The 21,913-nt window shown below is 43.2% G+C and overlaps 1 protein-coding gene and 1 pseudogene across 2 annotated transcripts in view; one reads left to right on the top strand and one right to left on the bottom strand.

The window, feature by feature from the left end:
- Nucleotides 1-21,913, top strand: part of pod1 (coronin pod1) — a 164,953-nt gene that overhangs the window by 26,124 nt on the left and 116,916 nt on the right. For both annotated transcript variants that reach the window (XM_050182768.3, XM_055073344.2), the window contains exons 11-13: nucleotides 8,162-8,219; nucleotides 10,696-10,841; nucleotides 19,675-19,770. In XM_050182768.3, coding sequence (XP_050038725.2) covers nucleotides 8,162-8,219; nucleotides 10,696-10,841; nucleotides 19,675-19,770 — 300 coding nt within the window. The remainder of the gene's footprint in view (nucleotides 1-8,161; nucleotides 8,220-10,695; nucleotides 10,842-19,674; nucleotides 19,771-21,913) is intronic.
- On the bottom strand, nucleotides 3,424-8,155 carry LOC140217297 (uncharacterized; annotated as a pseudogene).

Raw genomic sequence — 21,913 nt, forward strand, 5'->3', positions numbered from 1 at the left:
TTTAAGTGTACATTAAAGAAACCCAGGTGGTAAAAAATCCTGTGCGCCCCACTACAATGCACCTCATAATCAGATTGTGGTTTTGTCATGTAAAACCCCAGAATTAATTATTTTGTCATAAATAATTTATTAAAGACAACTCGTACTGATCCTATGGAACAATATATGCACGAGATGAGATGTGGCAGTATGGTTTATAAAAAATAAGTTGTCTCTCATTTGGTGGCTTCAAAAATATAGAGCTTCTTAATAGATCCCGTATGTGAAACATGCTAAACAACTTTCGTCGAACTCTTGACTACATGCTAAACATCGTTCTTGTTTACCCTCCATGGTGGCATAGTGGCTGTGACGTTGTGCTACTAAGCCCGAGGGCACGGGATCGAGGGCACAGGAAGGTGCTTCTATTTATGCAGAAACAAATCATATGCAGTACTCCCTAGCACACTGCTTTCATATGTAATGAAAGTGAGAAGGCAGCGTATAGGAGCTGTTTGCTCAAATAGTCAGAGTCAGAGTTTATTCAGACAACGTGTGGTACAGTTGCCTAGGGCGCAGACCAAAAGGCAAGTGGTTGCCTGACAAGGAGTCTGTGCCCTTGCTCCCATTCGAGAGCACAAGACATTCAGCGCATAAAATAAACATTAAACGAGATGGAAATACAGAGTGGTTGGTAACATTGAAACGAGAGTTATTTCATATTGAATATTTAGGTACAATTGGGAAAAATGCTGTAAGAAACAACAGAAAAAACAAAACAAAAGGAGTGGTTATGCCTGCAGTGACAATAGATACATAGTGATGTTATTTTTTAAAGCTTTGAATGATTTACTTTCTTGGATAATGTTTACAGTAGGATGGTGATCGTTTAAAAAACTGGAAATTCTGTAGCTAAGTTTCTGGGTGCCGTAGTTTGTACGTATTTTTTCCTTATTGTAACATATGTGCCGGGTGTTGTAGGTGTGTGTTTTCGTTAGATATTGTTGAAAAAAAGCCGTAGGATCGGAATGCATCTGTAGGTAACTAGCTAACGCTATCTTTTTGTTTATAACATTCCACAGTGTAAGCAGTTGATGTTTTCTAAACAGTGGGGCAGTGTGGCTAAGGTATGGTGCATTATCTATTAGGCGCAAAAATTTCTTTTGTAATAAATATATGTTTTCTATGCTTGTTTTAGGTGCTGTGCCCCAGACAAGAAGACAATAGTGGAAACGCGAATGTACCAGTGTGTAGTATAGTTGTTTCTTTAGCCAGATAGGCAAAAGGCTCTTTATTTTATACATGATACCAATGGACCTAGATATACCAGTGCGAACTTTTTCAATGTGAGGTGACCAGTCAAGATGCTCATGAAAGATGACACCAAGAAATTTATGTGTTGGTACACGTTCGGTAAATTCATCGCGAAATTGGATAAGTATTTCTTGTTTTATACACTTGTTACGAGCGCGGAATATAATGTACTTAGTTTTTTTAGTGTTTAACTCTAATTCATTGCCGTAGAGCCACGTGGACAAATTTTCCAGCCATACATTGGTTTCTACTTGGAGGACTTTTAGGTTTTGTCCGCAGAAGAATACATTGGTATCATCAGCGTACATTATTATTTCTGGTGTAGAGGGCACGTTAATTATATCATTTATATAGAGCAGAAATAACAGTGGCCCAAGGATTGATCCTTGTGGAACTCCATAATGTATCTGACCTAAGCTGGATTTTGCATTCGTAATATTCGTGTACTGGTGACGATTTAGGAGGTAATTCTTTATTAATGTGAGAGCCGTTCCTCTAATGCCATATTTATATAACTTGTACAGTAAAACAGGGTGCTTAATGGAGTCGAATGCCTTTTTAAAGTCTAGGAAAACACCTATTGTATATATTTTCTGCTCAAAGTTGTCTATTATCTTATCCTTAATTTTTATTAGCGCCATTTCAGTAGATTTCTCTTTCTGGAATCCGTATTGCTGCTCGGCGATATCGTTTCGCTTGCAGAAGTTTAGTAGCCTGATGTTTATAACTTGTTCAACTACTTTCGAGAGAATTGGTAGGACTGAAATTGGCCTATAATTATTTGTCATTTCTATCACCTCCCTTGTGTATGACAGATTTTTGCAATTTTTAATTTATCTGGAAATATTCCGGTACTCAAAATCAGGTTGCATATATGCATAAGTGGCTGACTAATCATGTGACTGATGGATTTTATAGGTTGAACTTTAATATCATCAGTACCACATGCACTGTTATTTTTTAGGTTTTTGATTACTGTACAGATTTCTAATTCTGTAGTGGGAAACATGAAGATTGAGTTTTGGATGTTGGACGTGATATACGTTGTAAAATCACAATTACTTGCCTGAGGTTTACTTGAAGCCCCTGATATAAGAAAGTGCTCATTAAGTTTGTCAGCAAGCGACGCCCCTGTGTAAGGCACTCCATTTATAACGAGTTCAGAGATGCAGTCTCTTTTGTTGTTGGACATTAGCTGGTTTACTGTATTCCATACTTGTTTAGGGTTGTTGCAGATATCAGTAAACTTATGTTCGTAATAACTAGTCCTGGCTTTTTTAATATCAGAGCTTAATTTATTACGAATTTGTTTGTATTCAGTCAAACAGTCCATATTTTTCGTTCTGATAAAAGAGGCAAATAGTCTGTCACGTTCTCTAATTCTTTTTAGGAGGTCGGCATTTATCCATGGCTTTCTGGCTTTTTTACACTTTTTGATTTCTACGGTAGGGAAGGCTTGATTGTAGAGCTCAGTAATTGTTTTAATAAAGACGTCATATGCTGCGACGGGGTCAGATAGTTGAAGAATATCTGCCCAGCTTGTTTCTGCTACTAAGTTTCTAAATATTGTGGTCTTAGCTTCATTAACGATTCTGTATGTAATGGGTGCACATGTTTTGGAAAGACTCTGTGGTGTACAGTAGGGTTTAAAGAACATAAAAATAGGTAAGTGGTCACTAATATTAGCTATTAGTACACCTGCTTGCACATCATCCTTTTTGTAACTTGTAAAACACACATCTAGTAAAGTATGGCACATGTCTGTCAGTCTAGTTGGCATATGTATTACATTTTCACAACCAAACGAGAAAAAAATATCAAGCATTCTTTGTTGATTACAATCAAGCAATAAAAGATCGATATTAAAATCACCACAAATAACTAAAGGCAACTTAAACTGCATGCACTGTTCTAGCATGTTTTCAAGAAATTCTAAAAAAGTAGCCTGTGATCCAGAAGGCGGCCTATATACAACGGCAAGTATGGTACCAGCACACTTTAACATGAGACATTCAAAGTGTTGATTTATTATACAAAACTCTTCTATGGTGACATAATTTAGGTAACATGATTTTGGCTTCTAGCGCGAAGTGAAACACGGACACAGAAAGGAGCAGACAGCACGAGCGCTAACTCTCAACTAAATTTTTATTAAAACGAAGAACATATATATAGGTGATTGCAAAAACCGTAGCAAAAGAACATGACAAGGTAAAAAGCATCAGTTTAACATATCAGGGGGTATCGAAGTCAAAGAACAAAAATTACTTCAGATTAGTACACGTATTGCGAAGGTACTGAAATTCGCAATCTAACAGAGACAACGAAGCATGACTGACGCAAGTGTCTCCTAGTCTTTTTATGTGGAATGTCTCGATAATTTCCCGCGTCGTTTGGCATCTGTGTCTAGAAAGAATTTTCGTGTCTTCAAAGAAAGGTTTGCAACCACAATCGAAACAATGTGCCGCTAAATGTGATGCATTGCGGTTGTTTAGTGAATGTTTGTGTTCTTTTAGTCTAATGTTAATGCACCTGCCACTCTGTCCAATGTAAGCTTTCCCACACTTGAGTGGAATCTGATAAACTGTACCCGTGTTGCAAGGAACTAAAGGGGACACATGTTTAACTCCGCAATCATCTTTTCTTTTTTTGCCTTCCTGTTCAAGTCTCCTATTTATCAAAGGGCACATGTTAGACAACTTGCGTGGGGCCGAGAAAACTGTACTGACGTCATACCTATTGGCCACATTCCTTAAACCACGGGATAATCTATGTATGTAGGGTACTACAGCAAACTTTGTTTCTTTTTTCTGTTTTTCTTGTTTCTTACCGGGGCTTTTTACCCATTTTGCAAGTTTTTCGCAGGTTAGTGATAATAGATGCACTGGATAGCTAGCTTTTCCAAGCCTTTCTATCTGTTGTGAAAAACTTTGTTGCATATTGTGCGGACATGACTTAGTAATGGCAGACCTAAGAGTTGAATAAGCTATCCCCTGTTTAACAAGTTTGGAATGGCAAGAAGAATATTCTAGCAGTGGCTTCTTGGCCCTAGGCGAATAATGCCAACAGACATGCTCATCCTGGAACGTTAAGCACAGATCTAGAAACTGTAATTTGTTGTCCTGGATAATCTTTAGCGTGAAACCGAGGCCCCCACCACATTCCCTAAAAACTTTTAAAATATCCGTAGTTTTCTTGGTGTAGTTATCGCGAGAACAAAATACCAGATAGTCGTCTACGTATCTAAACGCATGCACCGCCAATTCCTTAAGATTGTTTTGTAGTTTTCTGTCAACTCGACTTAGATAAATGTCACTCAAAACTGGCGCAACTTTAGAACCAATACAAACTCCCGATTTTTGTACATACATAGAACTACCCCATTTTACAACGGTATTCCCTAAGTAAAACAACAAAAGTTCTAAAAAAGATTCCACGGGCATCCCACAGTCCTGAGTAAACCGGAACTCATCATTGTTGAGCGTCAGTGCTTCTTTAACACTACACAGTAGTTCCGATTGCGGAAGCGAATAAAAAAGGTCTTTAACATCAACACTGATCACTGAGCATTTACCTGGATTATTTTCTGTTAGGAAGGCTACAATTTCTTCCGAATGTCTTATCAGGAAGGGGTCATCAAGACGAACTGAAGACAATACATTATGCACTTGCGTCAGTCATGCTTCGTTGTCTCTGTTAGATTGCGAATTTCAGTACCTTCGCAATACGTGTACTAATCTGCAGTAATTTTTGTTCTTTGACTTCGATACCCCCTGATATGTTAAACTGATGCTTTTTACCTTGTCATGTTCTTTTGCTACGGTTTTTGCAATCACCTATATATATGTTCTTCGTTTTAATAAAAATTTAGTTGAGAGTTAGCGCTCGTCCTGTCTGCTCCTTTCTGTGTCCGTGTTTCACTTCGCGCTAGAAGCCAAAATCATGTTACCGTACCAACTCGCCCAACTGTCTATTCTTTTGCATAATTTAGGTAGTTCATTGTATAAATAGCCACACCTCCCCCTCTCTTATCACTCCTTGAAATTGATACGCATTTGTATCCTGGAAACTGTATAACATCATAATCGTTGGTGAACCAAGTTTCAGTGAAAGCTAAAATTTCAAATTTATGGTCTAATTCATTTAGGAAGATTTCCACAGAATCCTGTTTCTTCCGAAGGCTTTGAGCATTGAGATGGAATAAGGCAAATTTTTTTTCTCGTAGGTGCTTTGAATGTTTGAACGAATCAGCATCATGATAAGAATATGTGAACGGGACTGTCATTTTCAAGGGCGTCAGTGCTATCAGTTACCGCGATGCGCGTACCGCCCGTTTCTCAACGTATCTTGTCCAGATCGTTTGTCGTCCTAATCCTGATAGCTCGGCTGCCGGGGCCGCGACGAACAAACATTTTTCCATTCTTTAGCCAGGCAAACGCATACTCTTTTTCTTTCGCCATTTTCTTCATTTTCCAGAAGAGCGTCTTGTTTTGTGCTGTCAGGTTTTCATTGAAGAAAATTTTAGATTTCGTTTCCTTTAGTTGTCCTTTTTTTGCAAGCCATGCGTCTCTGGTTGAACAGGATATGAAGCGAACAAGAACAGATGCAACCTTCTTAGCACTGTCCCTGACCTCAATGTCATTGATAGACCGTGAGGGCAATCGATGAACAGCCTCAACATCTGCCTCGGAAAGGGGTGGAAGTTCGAGATCAGTGGCCAAGACATTAAGCTTTTCCAGCAACTTTTCATTATCATGATAGGGAAGCCCAACTATTTCTAAATTTTGACGTCTGCTGTACTGCTCTAGTTCGTTAACTTGTTGCCTTAATTCCTGGTTTTCTTTTTCTGTTACCCTTTCGATGGGGGCGAAATGCGAAAACACCCGTGTACTTAGATTTAGGTGCACGTTAAAGAACCCCAGGTGGTCGAAATTTCCGGAGTCCTCCACTACGGCGTGCCTCATAATCAGAAAGTGGTTTTGGCACGTTAAACCCCATAATTTAATTTTTTTTTTTTTTTTTCTGTTACCCGAGTCTCGAGTTTTTCCACTCGCTTTCCGAGGGCAGACATGTCTGCATCCTGCTGTTTTATTTTTGACAGAACTTCGTCGTATTTTGTGGCCATTTCTTGCATAAACTGCTCAATACCATCCACAGTGGCCTTTATCTCACCTAGTGTATCTATTTTTGACTTAATCTTAAGTACTTCTGTGAGCACGAGACGAATATCCGCAATTTCACTTGCAAGATTTGCTTCCGGTTCCTCGCTTGTTTTCTTACCGCTCTGGTTGCTTCGAGCCTTAGCTGTTTTACATGTTGGGCATTTCCATGCCTTTTTTGCACTTTCTGTCTTCTTTTTGTATGCGGCTTCATTTACCCCTGAACATGTGCCAATATGATACACAAAATGACATTCCAAGCACGTTAGGAACACTGCATCCTCAGAAAGCTCTTCGTTGCATGTAAGACATGTGTCAGTCATTTTTTCGATCGTCACAGACCGAACAGTCAGCAGCAGCGGCTACCAGGGGAAAAAAAAGAAAAAAAAGAAAATAAATTGCAAAAAATGCAGAAGACCAACCTGCAATTTAGGGCGAAGTTTTTAGGGTCCGGATAGCAGCTCCTGCGGTGCCGCTGCTGCTGAATGCTTGTGAAGCAGGTCTTCGGTGGCGAGCTGCTTTTATAGCTGCTGGGTGGTTACGTCAGAAGCTACGTTGATACTAGCAGCCAGTTTCCATGGCACGTTTCCGATAGCCAGTCAATCTTCGGTAGCTCATCCAGGCTAGGCGTACGGAATCAGCTCCTGCAATTTAGGGCAAAGTTTTTAGGGTCCGGATAGCAGCTCCTGCGGTGCCGCTGCTGCTGAAATGCTTGTGAAGCAGGTCTTCGGTGGCGAGCTGCTTTTATAGCTGCTGGGTGGTTACGTCAGAAGCTACGTTGATACTAGCAGCCAGTTTCCATGGCACGTTTCCGATAGCCAGTCAATCTTCGGTAGCTCATCCAGGCTAGGCGTACGGAATCAGCTCCTGCAATTTAGGGCGAAGTCTTTAGGGTCCGGATAGCAGCTCCTGCGGTGCCGCTGCTGCTGAAATGCTTGTGAAGCAGGTCTTCGGTGGCGAGCTGCTTTTATAGCTGCTGGGTGGTTACGTCAGAAGCTACGTTGATACTAGCAGCCAGTTTCCATGGCACGTTTCCGATAGCCAGTCAATCTTCGGTAGCTCATCCAGGCTAGGCGTACGGAATCAGCTCCTGCAATTTAGGGCGAAGTCTTTAGGGTCCGGATAGCAGCTCCTGCGGTGCCGCTGCTGCTGAATGCTTGTGAAACAAGCATTCAGCAGCAGGAAAAGTAAATAAGTTACTAGCAGCTTCAGCAGACAATGTAAACTGTGAGTGCAGCACTGACAGGACTACATACTGTTGCAGGGAATATTTATTTACTCCCGGGGAGCTTTTATTTATGAATCAAAGCACCCTATTATAAATCACATTCAAAGAGTTCGTGACCTGAACACAGTAACTTAGGTCTGTTGTGAAGAGCATAGCCAAGAAGGGCAAAGTGGGCATGTGCCCCACTGGAATTTGTGTACCATTATGCAGGCTGCAACCCCCTCCTCCCCCTTACGCCCCTGTCTGGTGTTAAAAACGCAAGCAGGTGCTCTGAAAAGTTCAGCCTGCAATGAAGACTCCCAGCACAGTGGCTAGAGTTTGCCAGCCCCCTGACAGCCCAGCCTCCTAGTCCCATCTTGAAGCACCCTAGCATTCCGCCAGAACACCTGTTCTTGCACCATGGTGGTTATGCCTACACTGACCTCTCTATTCTGGAGGGGGCTGTTAGCCCTACATAACATTTTGTTTTCTTCCCTCGCAGGGTGACACTACTGTCAACTTTTGGGAGGTGACGTTTAAAGAGCCCTTCTTGAGTGAAGGTGAGACACTGTGTGCTCTGGCTCATATCAGCTCAGTGTTGCCTGGTGGCTTCTTTTATAAATTGAAGCTCACTGGATTGCATAGGTCAGCAATAGACTCAGAAACTAATTATTTAATTAATATAGTTAGGAGTATCAAACATGGAAGTGATAAGTCTTACTTGCTCTCTGCTTTCTCCAGTACTGAATACACAACTGCACTTCCTGCCTTCTTGTTTGTATCCTTGCCTAATTAGTTGCTTGGAGTCTTATTTGTGGATTCAAGAGCTATGACAAGACGGTTGGTCCCTTCAGTTTTTGCTGCACTTAACAAGTTCTCAAGAGTGCTATGGACAGGGCTGCACGCATTCACATTGTGTGTGTGTGTGCTAAGCAGCGCCTGTGCTTCTCGTGGCCCCTGCAAATAGAAGAGAAAAGTGCTGTGGCAGACAGATTTTGTCATCTGCTTCCAGCAGTTAAGCCTTTTCGACAAATATGCATGTAGGTATGGTGAGGGCACCTTTGCTCATCATACCACTACATAGCAGCATGAAATGGTGACTGTGGAAGCCTTATTTTTCTTTTGTCTGAAAATGAGTCCAAAAGAAAGTAATTAGAATGAAAGCAGTTTAGCCTGTTACAAGCCTTTACCAGTGTGTCCTGACAATAATTCAGGCATTGAACTTATACGTTACCTACTTATGGCAGCTGTGGATGACTGTTGTAATCAAAGCAGGCAATATTTGTGGTCATGCGCCATGAATCAACAAGCACTGCACCACATTGTCTGCAGCCAAGAGCTTGCACAATGCTTGCACTTCCAAAGTAGTGATTGCAGAAGTGTCTGCTCGTGGTGTACAGGTTTTTGCATAAAGTTAAATAGTAGAGTGTGCAAAGTAGGCAGCACGCACTGCACTGTCAATTTGTGGATGAACATTCTGGATTTGCTAAACTAGTGGAGAGGAGAGCATGTGCGTACATTATGACCACAGATACGCCCTTCAGTGAAGGCAACCTGTGCTTCAGCAAGGCATCAAGGTAGTGCATTGTGAGGATCTGGGATGCTGATCTGAACAAGTCATTATCATTTCTCAAACAAGGCAATTGTTGAAATTCAGCGATTGTGCTAGCTGGCAAGTTGGTGACGTATGGTGAAAAAGTGCATTGGAAAACAGTGATTCAACTCATGTGGATAGGAAAGAATGAGGAATGGTGACATTTCTCCTTTGTACGTTTCTCCACAAAGTACTGGCCTACAGGTTAGTACTTTTTGCCTGCTTATAAAATGGAGAGAAAGAAGTTGTGCTTTGGAGGCATGCTCATAAGCATGCTTGTAAGCATGCACTCGAGCAGTTGCTCATTGCTATACAATGTTTATGTTGTTGGGTGATTCCATTGCTCAGGCGAACCCGCAATCACAAATTTCTTGATGCCATGAGCTGTGAGGGAGGCTAATAGATCAATACAGTGACCTGTATTCGTACTCTAACAATTATAAAGGCTGCTGCTGGTCTTACTGCAGCTTTGGTCTCGCTCGTCTTCTGTCTTTTGGTCTGCATCATTCATTAAACACTGTGTATCGTTACTTGTTTCGATTTTCTGGGAAGATAAAGAAAAACTGTCACCTTGTTGCGCCTTGCCATTGCTGAAATGAGGAGTTGCTCCAGAGAGATAGACTGGTTTTTACTGCCTGCCATAGACCAAAAATGTTTGCAGTCAAACAAATTATTCCATTTGTTTTATTGAACAAAGCAGACGAAGTGCGTACTGTGAAGTTTGAGAAAAAACAGTGCGGTTGCAAGTGCAAAATTTTCTTTGAGTGTTGCTATTATTAAAATACAGGCCATTGCATGTAGTTGTAGAGAAACCAAGAGTGTGAGCCGAACTGGTTACATCCATGGTGGACAGGAGCGAAAATGATCCCTGTGGATAGCTGAACGGGCATATACACTGCATGTATTTGTTGGGTTTGTATTTTATGGGTCGCCAACGTCTGTAAAAAATGTTTTACAATGGTACCCAGGTTTTGCACTTGAAGCAAAGAAATTCTGCACTCTCCCTTTATCTGTAATGCTTTGTTGCTCTTGTTCTTTTTGTCAGCTTCACATACTTTGTTCCCACCTACTTGGGCGAAGCTTCTACTGTCGGGTATCATTGAAGGGCTGTGCACAGGCAGTTACCGAATGTGCGTCTTCCAACGCATGTGGCAAATGTTTGAGTAAATGAATGATGAAGTACACATGCAAATCTAACTACTTGAGAGACAATGCTATTTGAGTATTTGTGCTCCCCTACTGATGCATAAGTGAATGGACTCTGCGCACATTGAAGAGTATGTGTGTAAAGGTTCATTACACTACAGTGCAGTTAGGTTTGCGTGTATCAAGTGCTTGATCAGTTCTGATCAGTGAAGGCCTTGCAGCTCACCACTGTGGCACAGGTTTGTGCTGTTCTGTGTCTGATAACCCTGTGTGGTGGTCATCTCTCAACCCTGCAGCATCCAAATACATGGGTGAGGTGCAGACCAAAGGAGTAGGCCTGGTGCCTAAGCGTGCCCTAAAGGTGATGGATGGCGAGGTCAACCGAGTGCTCATCTTGGGCCAGGATTGCATTGTGCCCATTCCCTACCAGGTGCCCCGCAAGGTGAGCCTCGTAATGTCCTTTGACCCCCACCAACCTTCCCATAGAAGGAGCTCGTGGTTGAATACGCGGAGTTCATACAGTGTGCCAGAGAAGAGTACACCATTTGTTGCGACCTGCGCATGTTTGTGCTGCTGGCATTGAGGGGTATGTAGGCCATGATATTGCATCACATTGGGGAGAAAGAAAATTGTGGCAGAGCCTATCTCACAATGAATGTCGATGTTAATGCGATTAGCATTGAAACAGTATAGTGTGGTGTGGTATTGCCAATGCTGGAACGCGTCATGTATGAGGTGTACATGCAGCTGCACTCCTCTCTCACGCTTCCAACTGGACAAGCTTCACAATCTAGTGGCACGTATGTAAATATCATCACGAGCTCTCGTAACAAAGGGCAGAAGGAGCGAGAATGACAAAAAGACGGAGGGTAGAGAAAGAGGACGACAACGCTCGGCGGGCTTCCTTTGGACCGCTCCCGCAATAAACGCCGACCGTTTCCCTTGATCTGCCTTGCATTTTTAAGTAAATGGTTCGCACGTAACATCTGGTGGAAGTGCGGGGTAACTGCCCCTACCGACAACGGAGCCGTCAGTACAAGGCCTTCGTAGAAGCCGCCGCCTTGCCGGACTTTTGCCCTCGGCCACCATCGTGCCTCGAGACGAATATGTTCCCAGTACTGCATCGGCAGGACCAGCTCTGATCCAGCACTACCGAGAGCCACGCACATTCTCCGCAAAGGCAGGGGAAGATGTCGACGAGTGGCTCACCCATTATGAGCGGGTAAGCCAGTACAATCAATGGAATGATGCCTCCCAACTGAGAAACGTTGTTTTCTTTTTGACTGACACGGCAATGGTTTAGGTATGACAACCGTGCGGATGCACTTACTACCTGGGCCTGCTTTGTGAAGGAGATCAAAAAGTGTTTTGGCGATTCGGATGCTAAGAAGAAACGAGCAGAATTAACGTTAACTCAGAGGGCTCAGGCCCCCGGAGAGACATACAGCACATTCATCGAGGAAGTTCTGAAACTGTGCAAAACCGTAAACTCTCAAATGTCGGAAGAAGATAAGGTGGAACACCATTTAAAGGGAATCACAGAAGACTTATGTAACTTCCTCATTGGAAAAGACAACTTATAAAAACCGTATAAAATGTGATATGGCATTGCCGTACCATCAAAACACTGAAGACTTCGAATTACACCGAAATTTGGACGGCAGCTAATGTGACGTCTGTGGCCAGTGTGCACATGAGTCCTCCAACAGACTTATCGTCCACCATTTGTCAAATTGTCTGTGAGGAGCTCCTTTGACATGAAGAACAAGCACCTTGTGTGACGCCACATTACAGCTCCTGCGCTTTCCGAGGCGCTGTTTATGCAACCCCGTTGACTCCTTGGCAGCACTTGATAAACGCTGTGGATTTTGGAAGCTATAGAGATGGCTTGCATTATGACTGGAGCGAACCATTTTATAACGATTCTTTTGACGGAAGCTTTGATCAGCGGCCACGCTACGTTCATTCTCAACGACCAGCCCCTGCCTATTACTTACAAGGTGAGAGTATTCGTTACTCTCCATGCACAGCCGTGGCAGAACATTGTCACCAGCATTTCGAAGTTCACCCATGCCAGTATGCTACAGCTGTGGCACACCAGGTCACATAGCCAGATACTGTAACCAACACCAACCATCAGGCTATGGGCACTCGATGCTGCCTACATGACACAGAGGTCACAGCTTGGATACACACCAACCGGGGAATTCTGCTCTCAGAGGCCACTTCCGAGAAGACAGGCCACGTAATTCCACCCTAGGAAGCTACTTGGGAGAAGGAAGAAGCCATAACCGTTTGCCTGCTTCCGATCGCACTCTGTCACCACTGCCAGCTTTCCAAGCGTACTGATCACCATCCCTCCGCCAGCGCATCACGTCATCTCCACGGCGCCGCTTCACGTCACCCCCGCCGGAAAACTAGCCAGCACGGCCAATGGAGGTGAGATCGCTGGAAAACCTTTGCTGATGACTGATATGCCTCCAACTATATTTATGCTGAAGAATAGGGTTCTTGTGCTTATTGACGGTGTCTCCACCATGGCTTTAGTCAACTGCTGTTTAAAAGCCTTCTGGGACGCAAGGTTATGTTTCGTTGGGACCAGAGCACTAATTTTCGTGGAGTGAGCCATGAGTCGTTATACCCTGTTGGCGTTTGCAATGTGGATGTGTCCTTGAGTGGCCGATTTTTTAACACTGAGTTTACTGTTCTTCCTTGTTTTGCTCACGATGTCATTTTAGGGATCGACTTTTGGCAATTGTGTGGTGCCAATGTTGACTACTGAACGAGCGAACTCAGTTTGGGCGGGAGTGTTACATCCGTGATATTGAGACTCGCCCAGCCAAGAAAGTATGTTTTGTTTCCGAGGATACAGTTGTGCCCACTTTATCCACAATCCACGTTTGTGTTGTTTGTTCAACTTGCAAGTCGTTCCATGCTGCAATGGAACCTGTACATGTGAACTGCCTAAAGAAAAATGTGTTGGTTCCTCATTGCGTGGTGTCGGTGCTGAATAGACGCACAGGGCTGTGGGTGATAAATTGTTCAACTGAAGCGATGGGGATGCCTCAAGGCTTAAAGCTTGACATATTTCAAGAAGACTCGCCTATACCTATGGCAGTGCTTACAGAACTTGCGTACACAGGAGAAGCTGGTAACATGCGCTCTTTGGACTCAAAGATCCTTTGCATGGGCGCTAAATCACTCAGTGACCATAAGCGTGAGGAGTTGGTGGCCCTCCTTGCAGAACACTCCTCAGTATTCGACTTGGCACAGAATGACAGCCCACCGTCCAAGATTTGCTGAAAAAGAAGTAAAGTGGCATTCGAAAAATGACACGAGATGAGAATAGATGACGTGTTCAATAAGTTTACAGGGGATGCTTGTTAAAGGGCCCCTCACCAGGTATCGCCATTTTGAGCTGACAAGTGCAGAGCATACATTGCACGATAACGGTCGGGTCTGCAAAGTATTACATCGCTACGTGCCACGGAAAGATCTGAAATTTCAATCCGGACGGCGTGTTTCCTTCTCCTCGCGACCGCCGCGCTCCAAGCCAGATGGGGACATAGTCGTGCCCCTGCGCCTATGTAGCTATGTAGTCGTGTCTGCTGTGTGACATCGCTCGGGATGACATGTGACTACAAGAGACATCTGCTATCTGTGTGATCTGTTGCTTGAATTGACATATTGAAGTTAAGAGAAATAATAAAATACACAAACGGAATGTCTGCGTGTTTTTTATTTGGCTTTGCACTGAAGCAAGAGAGATGTACTTCTGCTTTGTCTGCTTGTTCCCGTAGTCGTGTGGTCACGTGCATAGGTACCGAAACTATGCCATTTTCTACCGTGTTCCAGCGCGTGATCATGCTCTGCGATCTGCTTGTTCTGCCTCAGTATTCGTGTAGCGCTTGATTATACCACTAGTCATGTTTCCTTGTGCACTGCGCACAAAATCGTGCGCTACGCGAATTAGGCAACAGCTCATGCATGACGCCGTCGGCGGAAGTGCGTAGCACCGGGGAAAAAACAAAACAAAAAAGAAAGAAAGCAAGGGGCAAAAAAAAATGTAGTTAAGATGGGGCCTGTGACGTATGCGTCACACGATCCTCGAGGTTCGGTATGGGAGAACACAGGCAAGGAATTTCGCTTGCGTAGGCTAGATGGGGCGAGTGGAGAGAGCACCTTGCTTGGCAGTGGAGCCCGCCTGCTGAAATCATGGGTTCGCGGCATGAAATATTTCTGTCTCGGGTATTAATGAGCCGATCTGAAATTTTTTTTCGGCAGAACGCTCCCTAGAGGACACGTAACAACTTCCAGCATATAACCAAAATTTGCTATGGGGCCTGGTGAGGGGCCCTTTAAAGAAATCGGTGTTTGATTGAAAGGTGACTACCGTATTTACTCGCATAGCGATCTCTCTTTCTTGTCAAAAATATTGACGTAAATTCAGGGGTGCGATTATTATACAGGTGAAATTTCCCACGAAAAGAAACATTTTCGTTTTTCATACCGCATTTGCTGCGGGATGACAAGCAGGCGGCTGCCGCTGTCAGTGTGGGACACCAAAACAAAAATGGCGGCCGGCAGAGCAAGCCGAACGCGATTATTTTTCTTCTCATGAGTACATTACGTGCTTGAAACAGTTTCTTCCGTATCAGTAATGAATAATATTGCTACGGCCTGAGCCGGGCGAAGAGAAGAGGAAGAAAACGTTAGCTGGCGCAGCCTCGGGACGCCATCTTGACTTCACCATCAACCTCGTCCCTTAAATAAAGCCGGTTCAACATTAACCGTAACAGTTTTGTGGTGGAGGTGCGGGGTACTTCGACCAAGACGACGGAGCTGCTGCAGCAAGGGCCATGCCGGAGCCGACGCCTCGCTCGACTGCCTCCGACACCACTTGAGATCCCGATGTCCCACAGCGGCGACCAACTGTCTTCTCTGGCTGCTCCAGTGCGAACAACCGGCACCTGGATGCATCAGATGGAGCCCCGCCCTTTCTGGGGAAAATTCGGCGAGGATGTGGAGGAATGGCTCACCCACTACAAGCGTGTGAGCAAGTACAACGGCTGGAACTCCTCGGCTCAGCTCGACAATGTGGTTCTGTTCCTCACAGACACGGCGCTAGTGTGGTTCGAGAACCATGAAGATACTTTCACAACGTGGGACAGCTTCGTTACTCACCTCACAGAGTGCTTCGGCGATTCCACCACGAAAAGGAAGCGGGCGGAGCAGACATTGCTTCAGCGCGCTCAAGTCCCAGTTGAGACCTGTACTACGTACATAGAGGCGATCCTGAAGCTTTGCAAAACGGTCAATCCTTGAATGTCCAAAGAGGACAAAGTTGGACACCTTCTCAAAGGCATAGCCGAGGATGTTTACAATTATTTAATTGGAAAGGAGAGTCTCGCCTCGGTCGTCGACCTCATCAAGCATTGCCACACATTTGAGGCCTTGAAGCTGTGCTGTATCATGCCAAAATTCGGCAGGTTAACGAATGTCACAACAGTGGCAAGCGTTGATGAAAACGACAACTACAGTTTTCAATTTGATCTTGCTGCAACTATAAGGCAAATTGTCCGCGAAGAACTTGGAACGACACACCAAAGGGGCAGATGTCGAACAGCTTGGTTGCGCTTCCAACCAGCCTCAAGAACCTGTGTCTGCTGTGTCCGCATTGTCTGCCATGCCAGGCGTTGCAGACTGTCGAGTCGATCAGCTGCGACAGCACCGATGTACCTTTCCCGATGACATGACGCACATTCAACGAACTCGTCGAGCTACCACCACGAATCGGAATTCGGAAGATCGCGTTTATTATTCGCAGCGTCCGAGGGTCGACCCCGAAGCTTACAACGTCGGTCGCGCATCGCCTGCGTGTTACAGCTGTGGCGCCTCAGAACACATTGCTCGTTTTTGTCGCCGGCGCCGACAGACAACAACATATGGCCCACCACTAACTTGGCTTAATTTTGAAAGTGACAGTTATGACGACCGTTGGCCGACAGACCCTGATACTGCAAACACCACAGGCGTGCCACCCTGGAATACCTTCCGTCAATATAGTAGAAGGAGTGGCTCGCCAGCTTCAGACCGCAGCCTGACGCCCCCAACCAGTCGTCAACGCTGTTCACCGTCACCCTGGTGACGTGCGACGTCACCACTGCCATTGGGACGTCACTGCAGTCACCACTGCAGTTCCTTCTTGTGGTCATTTCTTAATTTTTTGTGTTGTTTTTCCACTAGGAATTGATACCAACTTGCTAAGTTATCAGCCTTGTATAAAACATCAGTGTTTAGTGACAAAAAATGCTCCTGTTGTCCCCCAAGATACCAAGTAAGGAACTATAGCTAACAGTGCACGGTTTCCTGTCCTAGAAATCGGAGGTTTCCTTTGGAGATGCAGTTACAGATACAGTAGTTGATTAATTTGTGAGAGCCAAACTTGCCCAAGTAATTGCGAGAGTGCACGAAAAGGCTTCTTTTGAAAACTTCCATAAAACTAGCACACTGTTTGTTGGCACCAAGTTATGAGGTAATATGGTGAGGCACAATCTCTAAATAGCTTTTTATTGGAGAATCATTGTCATTTCATTTTTCTGGGTGAGGAAGAGAGAATAGTCTAGAGGAATTCGAAATCCCACAGGTAACACCGGAAGAAGTAAAGAAAGCCTTGGGAGCTATGCAAAGGGGGAAGGCAGCTGGGGAGGATCAGGTAACAGCAGATTTGTTGAAGGATGGTGGGCAGATTGTTCTAGAGAAACTGGCCACCCTGTATACGCAGTGCCTCATGACTTCGAGCGTACCGGAATCTTGGAAAAACGCTAACATAATCCTAATCCATAAGAAATGGGACGCCAAGACTTGAAAAATTATAGACCGATCAGTTTACTGTCCGTTGCCTACAAAGTATTTACTAAGGTAATTGCAAATAGAATCAGGAATACCTTAGATTTCTGTCAACCAAAGGACCAGGCAGGATTCCGTAAAGGTTACTCTACAATAGACCATATTCACACTATCAATCAGGTGATAGAAAAATGTGCGGAATATAACCAACCTTTATATATAGCTTTCATTGATTACTAGAAAGCGTTTGATTCAGTCGAAACCTCAGCAGTCATGGAGGCATTGCGGAATCAGGGTATAAACGAGCAGTATGTAAAAATACTGAACACGTAATGAGGAGGGAAGATAATCGATGGTCATTAAGAGTTACGGAATGGATTCCAGGGGAAGGAAAGCGTAGCAGAGGGCGGCAGAAAGTTAGGTGGGCGGATGAGATTTAAGAAGTTTGCAGGGAAAACATGGCCACTATTAGTACATGACCGGGGTAGTTGGAGAAGTATGGGAGAGGCCTTTGCTCTGCAGTGGGCATAACCAGGCTGATGATGATGATGATGACACGCAGCTTATTTTGCCCTATTTGCTTCACATATTAATTATTGCTGCTGGATATGGTTGACTACTACACAAAGAAATATTACAAAGATTTATTTGTTATAAAGGAAAGTTATTTGAAACACTGCAAATATTGATTATTTATATTCGACAGAACATCATTTCCAGTCATACATTATGAAAGTACAGTAGATGTATGAATTATGGGTTTTGCGCTCATTCTATGTATCTTGACCCACTTTGAAGCATTTCATTACTTCAGTTACACTGCCTCAGCAGTATAGTGATATTCGCACATGTAGCATTGACTTATGGCTGATATCACATTTCTGTACCTTTTATAAATTACAGTCCTTGAAACATAACTTTCCATTAATTCTTATTAGATACAAAAATATAGCAATGCCCACGTTAACATTACAAAGTCAACTGTTTTTAAATTAAATTATTTTGGTGTATGTTCATTTATGCTCTTATTCAGTCACATTGTTTGGACATGGGCAAACTTATCCTGCTATTAGTTGTATGTTCTAGTGTTTTATGCAGTGAATATTTTCACATTGAATTGTTTTATGTTTATTGAATGCATTTTTGTTATTTTAATGCTCTCTTACCTACTGATACATTTCCTGTATTTCCTGCGTTGCCATTTATGCTAGTGTTATTTAGTGCTCTGTTACCTACTGATACATTTCCTGTATTTCCTGCATTGCCATTTATGCTAGTATATTTTACAATACGCTATCTAGTACTGTATACTTTAGTACTTTAACATGTTTTCTCTATTCTTTGCGTCATCATTTCTTCTTAGTATTTCGTAGGACGTATTATGCTTTTCTTATTTCTGATAATTTGTTATTTTTAATGCTCTGGTCACCCACTTATGTGTACCTGTTCATGGCTTGGCATGACCATCAAGGTCAGGCACCACGTGTGCATGAAGTAAAGCAATGCCTTATGTCCGGTTTCTGGGCCTCTTTCAAGCTGCTGACCACAGCTTTTAGCCCTGGAAGTAATTCCAAACATGTTTGGAAAAATAAAGAATTTAACTTGCACTGCTGGACTTGCATGATGCCATCTTCTACCTCGGGGGACTTCCAAACTCGGTTCTGTGTATCTAAGGGGTTCTGCAAACAGTATTTCAGGGTTCTGCAAGCGGCCAACATAAATCCGACTCCACTCCCCTTTGGTGGATTTTAACATTAGAGTTTAAATTTAACAATTAAAAACACCACTTCCACACTTCGGTAGTCTGCAAGAAAAAGATTCATTCATTGTGTCAATCATTGCGCTGCTGTAGATAAGCACATCGGTGGGGGGGAAAATTGGGGGGTGGGGGTGGGGGATTGTGAGAAAGTTGGTTGTACCTTTTTGCCGCTTTTGGATAATTGTTTCTGCTCATCAAAACTCTCTGTATACATTTTCGTGCCCATTTTGAAAACTAGAGAAGGAAAGCACTTGACAAATTTTTATTTTCTTAGTATTCATTGTACCTTCAAGTATGAAGGCAGTGGGTCATGTAAATCAGTGACAGAAGATGGAAACAAGATATACAATTATGAATAAAGAACAGTGGAAACATGTGAGTTAAGGCTTCTCATGCATTAGGGTGCCATTAAACTGTGCTGCCTTAGACTAAGCAGTCCTCCTCTGTCTCTGTTTATTCCATGGAAATATTGTTATGGTTCTTCCTGACATGGTTTGAGGGAGAGGAAGAGTAATACTTGTCTTTGCTGTATTGCTACATGTGACATATGACATCAAATAGTACTAATGATTTGTTCTACTTACTCTCGCAGATGTGTTCCTGCCTGTGCTTTATCTCACCAGGGTAGCAGTCTTCTTACCCTCTTGTCTTTTCTCCCACATATCAGACATACAGGGACTTCCATGCAGATGTCTTTCCGGACACACAGGCACCATCCCCGGCTACAACCGTGTCTGACTGGCTGGCTAAGAAGCCCTGCAAGGTAGGCACTCACTTGCCTGCATCATGTATATTGTAGGCCTGCAGTTTTCACTGGAGTGATTGTCAGTCTTTTTCACATTACATTCTCACTGCTGGTCATTCATCCATGAGCCTCTTGGAAGGTGTTTGGAGCACTTTGTTTTTATGGAAAGCAGGAAGTTGGACATGCTTGAGGCCTGGTGTTCACTCTAGTCTTCTTATGTGTGTACACATCTCTGTTGTGTCAATTGTCTGTGCTGCATCCATCAGGTATTCCACCCTAGTGGTGTGCCTCTAGACTGACATAAGCTGTGTATTTCTTCTTTGAAGTTTTCTGCTGGCAGTCCTGTTCTTTTATCTAGGGGATCTTACCATTATTGCTCTGCTAGTCTTGACTCATTTGTTTATTTTAACATCCTGTTTTGTGTGTGGCAGGCTCAGTGCATGCAGCCCGGAACAAAATGGGAGCATTGTTGAAATTGTGAAGATGTTGTTTCCACTACAAGGTCGTAAAGCAGGATGTGTGGATATGAGTGACACTTTGCAGTAGTTTGATCCAGACCCTCATAACTGCGGAGGTGACCTTGTTTCGTTCATGCGTAGCGCTTGTTCACCTTGAGGGGCGACAGTTGCATATGCAGTGAAATAAGTAAGGGCATACAAAGGGAGATTAGTTCCGTGTGAGTAGAGCAGCTGATCAGTCTGCTGAATGCATCACTGCACACACTGCACCGTCTGAGGCAAGCACATCTTCAATCTGTCGGCACTGTGTACGTGTGCCTGGGCGCTGGGGTTTCCTGTGTGCGAGGCTGTGGCTTCCTTGTAGAGTGACGCTGTGCTTGTGGCCCATCTTTGGAGGCGCTCACTGTCCTTTTTACTGGTAACATTGATATTATGTTGCTCATTTGCTTTATCTTATACATTGGAATCTCGATGAATGGAAATTGCTTTAAACGGAACTGCCTCCTAAACGGAACACCATCCTCATGGTTGGTTGGTTTTGTATTTATGTAATCGTATTCAGCGTTGTCTCAGTAAATGGAACTCCCAATAATCTGAACAAATTTCTCTGGTCCCTTGAGGTTCCGTTTAAGGAGAGTCTGCTGTATATATCATATATATCTAGTTATATTTTGTCTGCATCATCTTTGTTGAAGTGCCATGTTATACAGTCACTGATGATGAAGTGCAAAGTAGAAGATGCCAACACAACATGTTTAACTTAAGAAGATTTTTTTCTTTTCATCATCATTTTAGGTTCTGAAGGCTCTGAACAGAGCACAGTTGACAGAATGTGTCTTAGGACAATAGCATTATGAAGTGCTCGAGGTTAGCGTTTGTGATATCTGCAAGATGGCTTCAGGTTGGTTTGAAGAGCTGTGGGGAATGTACACTAAGGCTTTTTTGTCTTTTAATGTATTCGACTCCAGACCTGGTAATGATATACTACAGTAAACCTTCGTTTTAAGGAAACTTATTTATTTGGAATATCGCCTTATTCAAAGTTTTTCGTGTTCCCTTGGCATTAGTATGATTCTCTTATATCCCCTCTGCTTTTAATGAAATACTGTTTATAACGTAGTGAATTTTTTGTCTTGATGACTTTTGTACACCGACTGTTTACAGGATTTGCCTGTCTGTTGTTCAGAGGGTTGTGATGCCACATTTATGCCTGACCTCTGGAGACAAAAACCAAATCCACTCAGCAGAAAAATCTTGGCTTGGATATAAGAAAAATATGGTAAACTGAAGCGGTATTTGGATCATTGATCTTTTCATGCGATTTCATGCTCAAAATATGAATTATAGCATAGTATGATTTTACTTAAAGGATAGCTTGGTGATGTATACTGAGGTGCAGGAATGTGGGAACAGGTATAGAGATAGCAGAATACTTCTTAACATGTAAACCATATAGGTATGTAAAAGATAGTGTGGCATGGAAGATATGGTACACTGAAACATTTTGAAGTTAAGAGATGGTGTTATGATGAAGCTTGCTTCAAAAGCTTGTCTAGCAGGCAGTACAGATGAAAAAATATCTCTAATGTAGCTGTTGAAGTCATTATTGTCACTGTAGCCAGCACTGATCGCAGATGATTTCATCCGTATTTATTTTCACACCTGGTGTTAGCTGTAGTGCTGTGATCTCACTCATTTTACCT

Source organism: Dermacentor andersoni, chromosome 4, assembly GCF_023375885.2.
Source record: "Dermacentor andersoni chromosome 4, qqDerAnde1_hic_scaffold, whole genome shotgun sequence".
In the NCBI taxonomy this organism is placed as follows: domain Eukaryota; kingdom Metazoa; phylum Arthropoda; class Arachnida; order Ixodida; family Ixodidae; genus Dermacentor; species Dermacentor andersoni.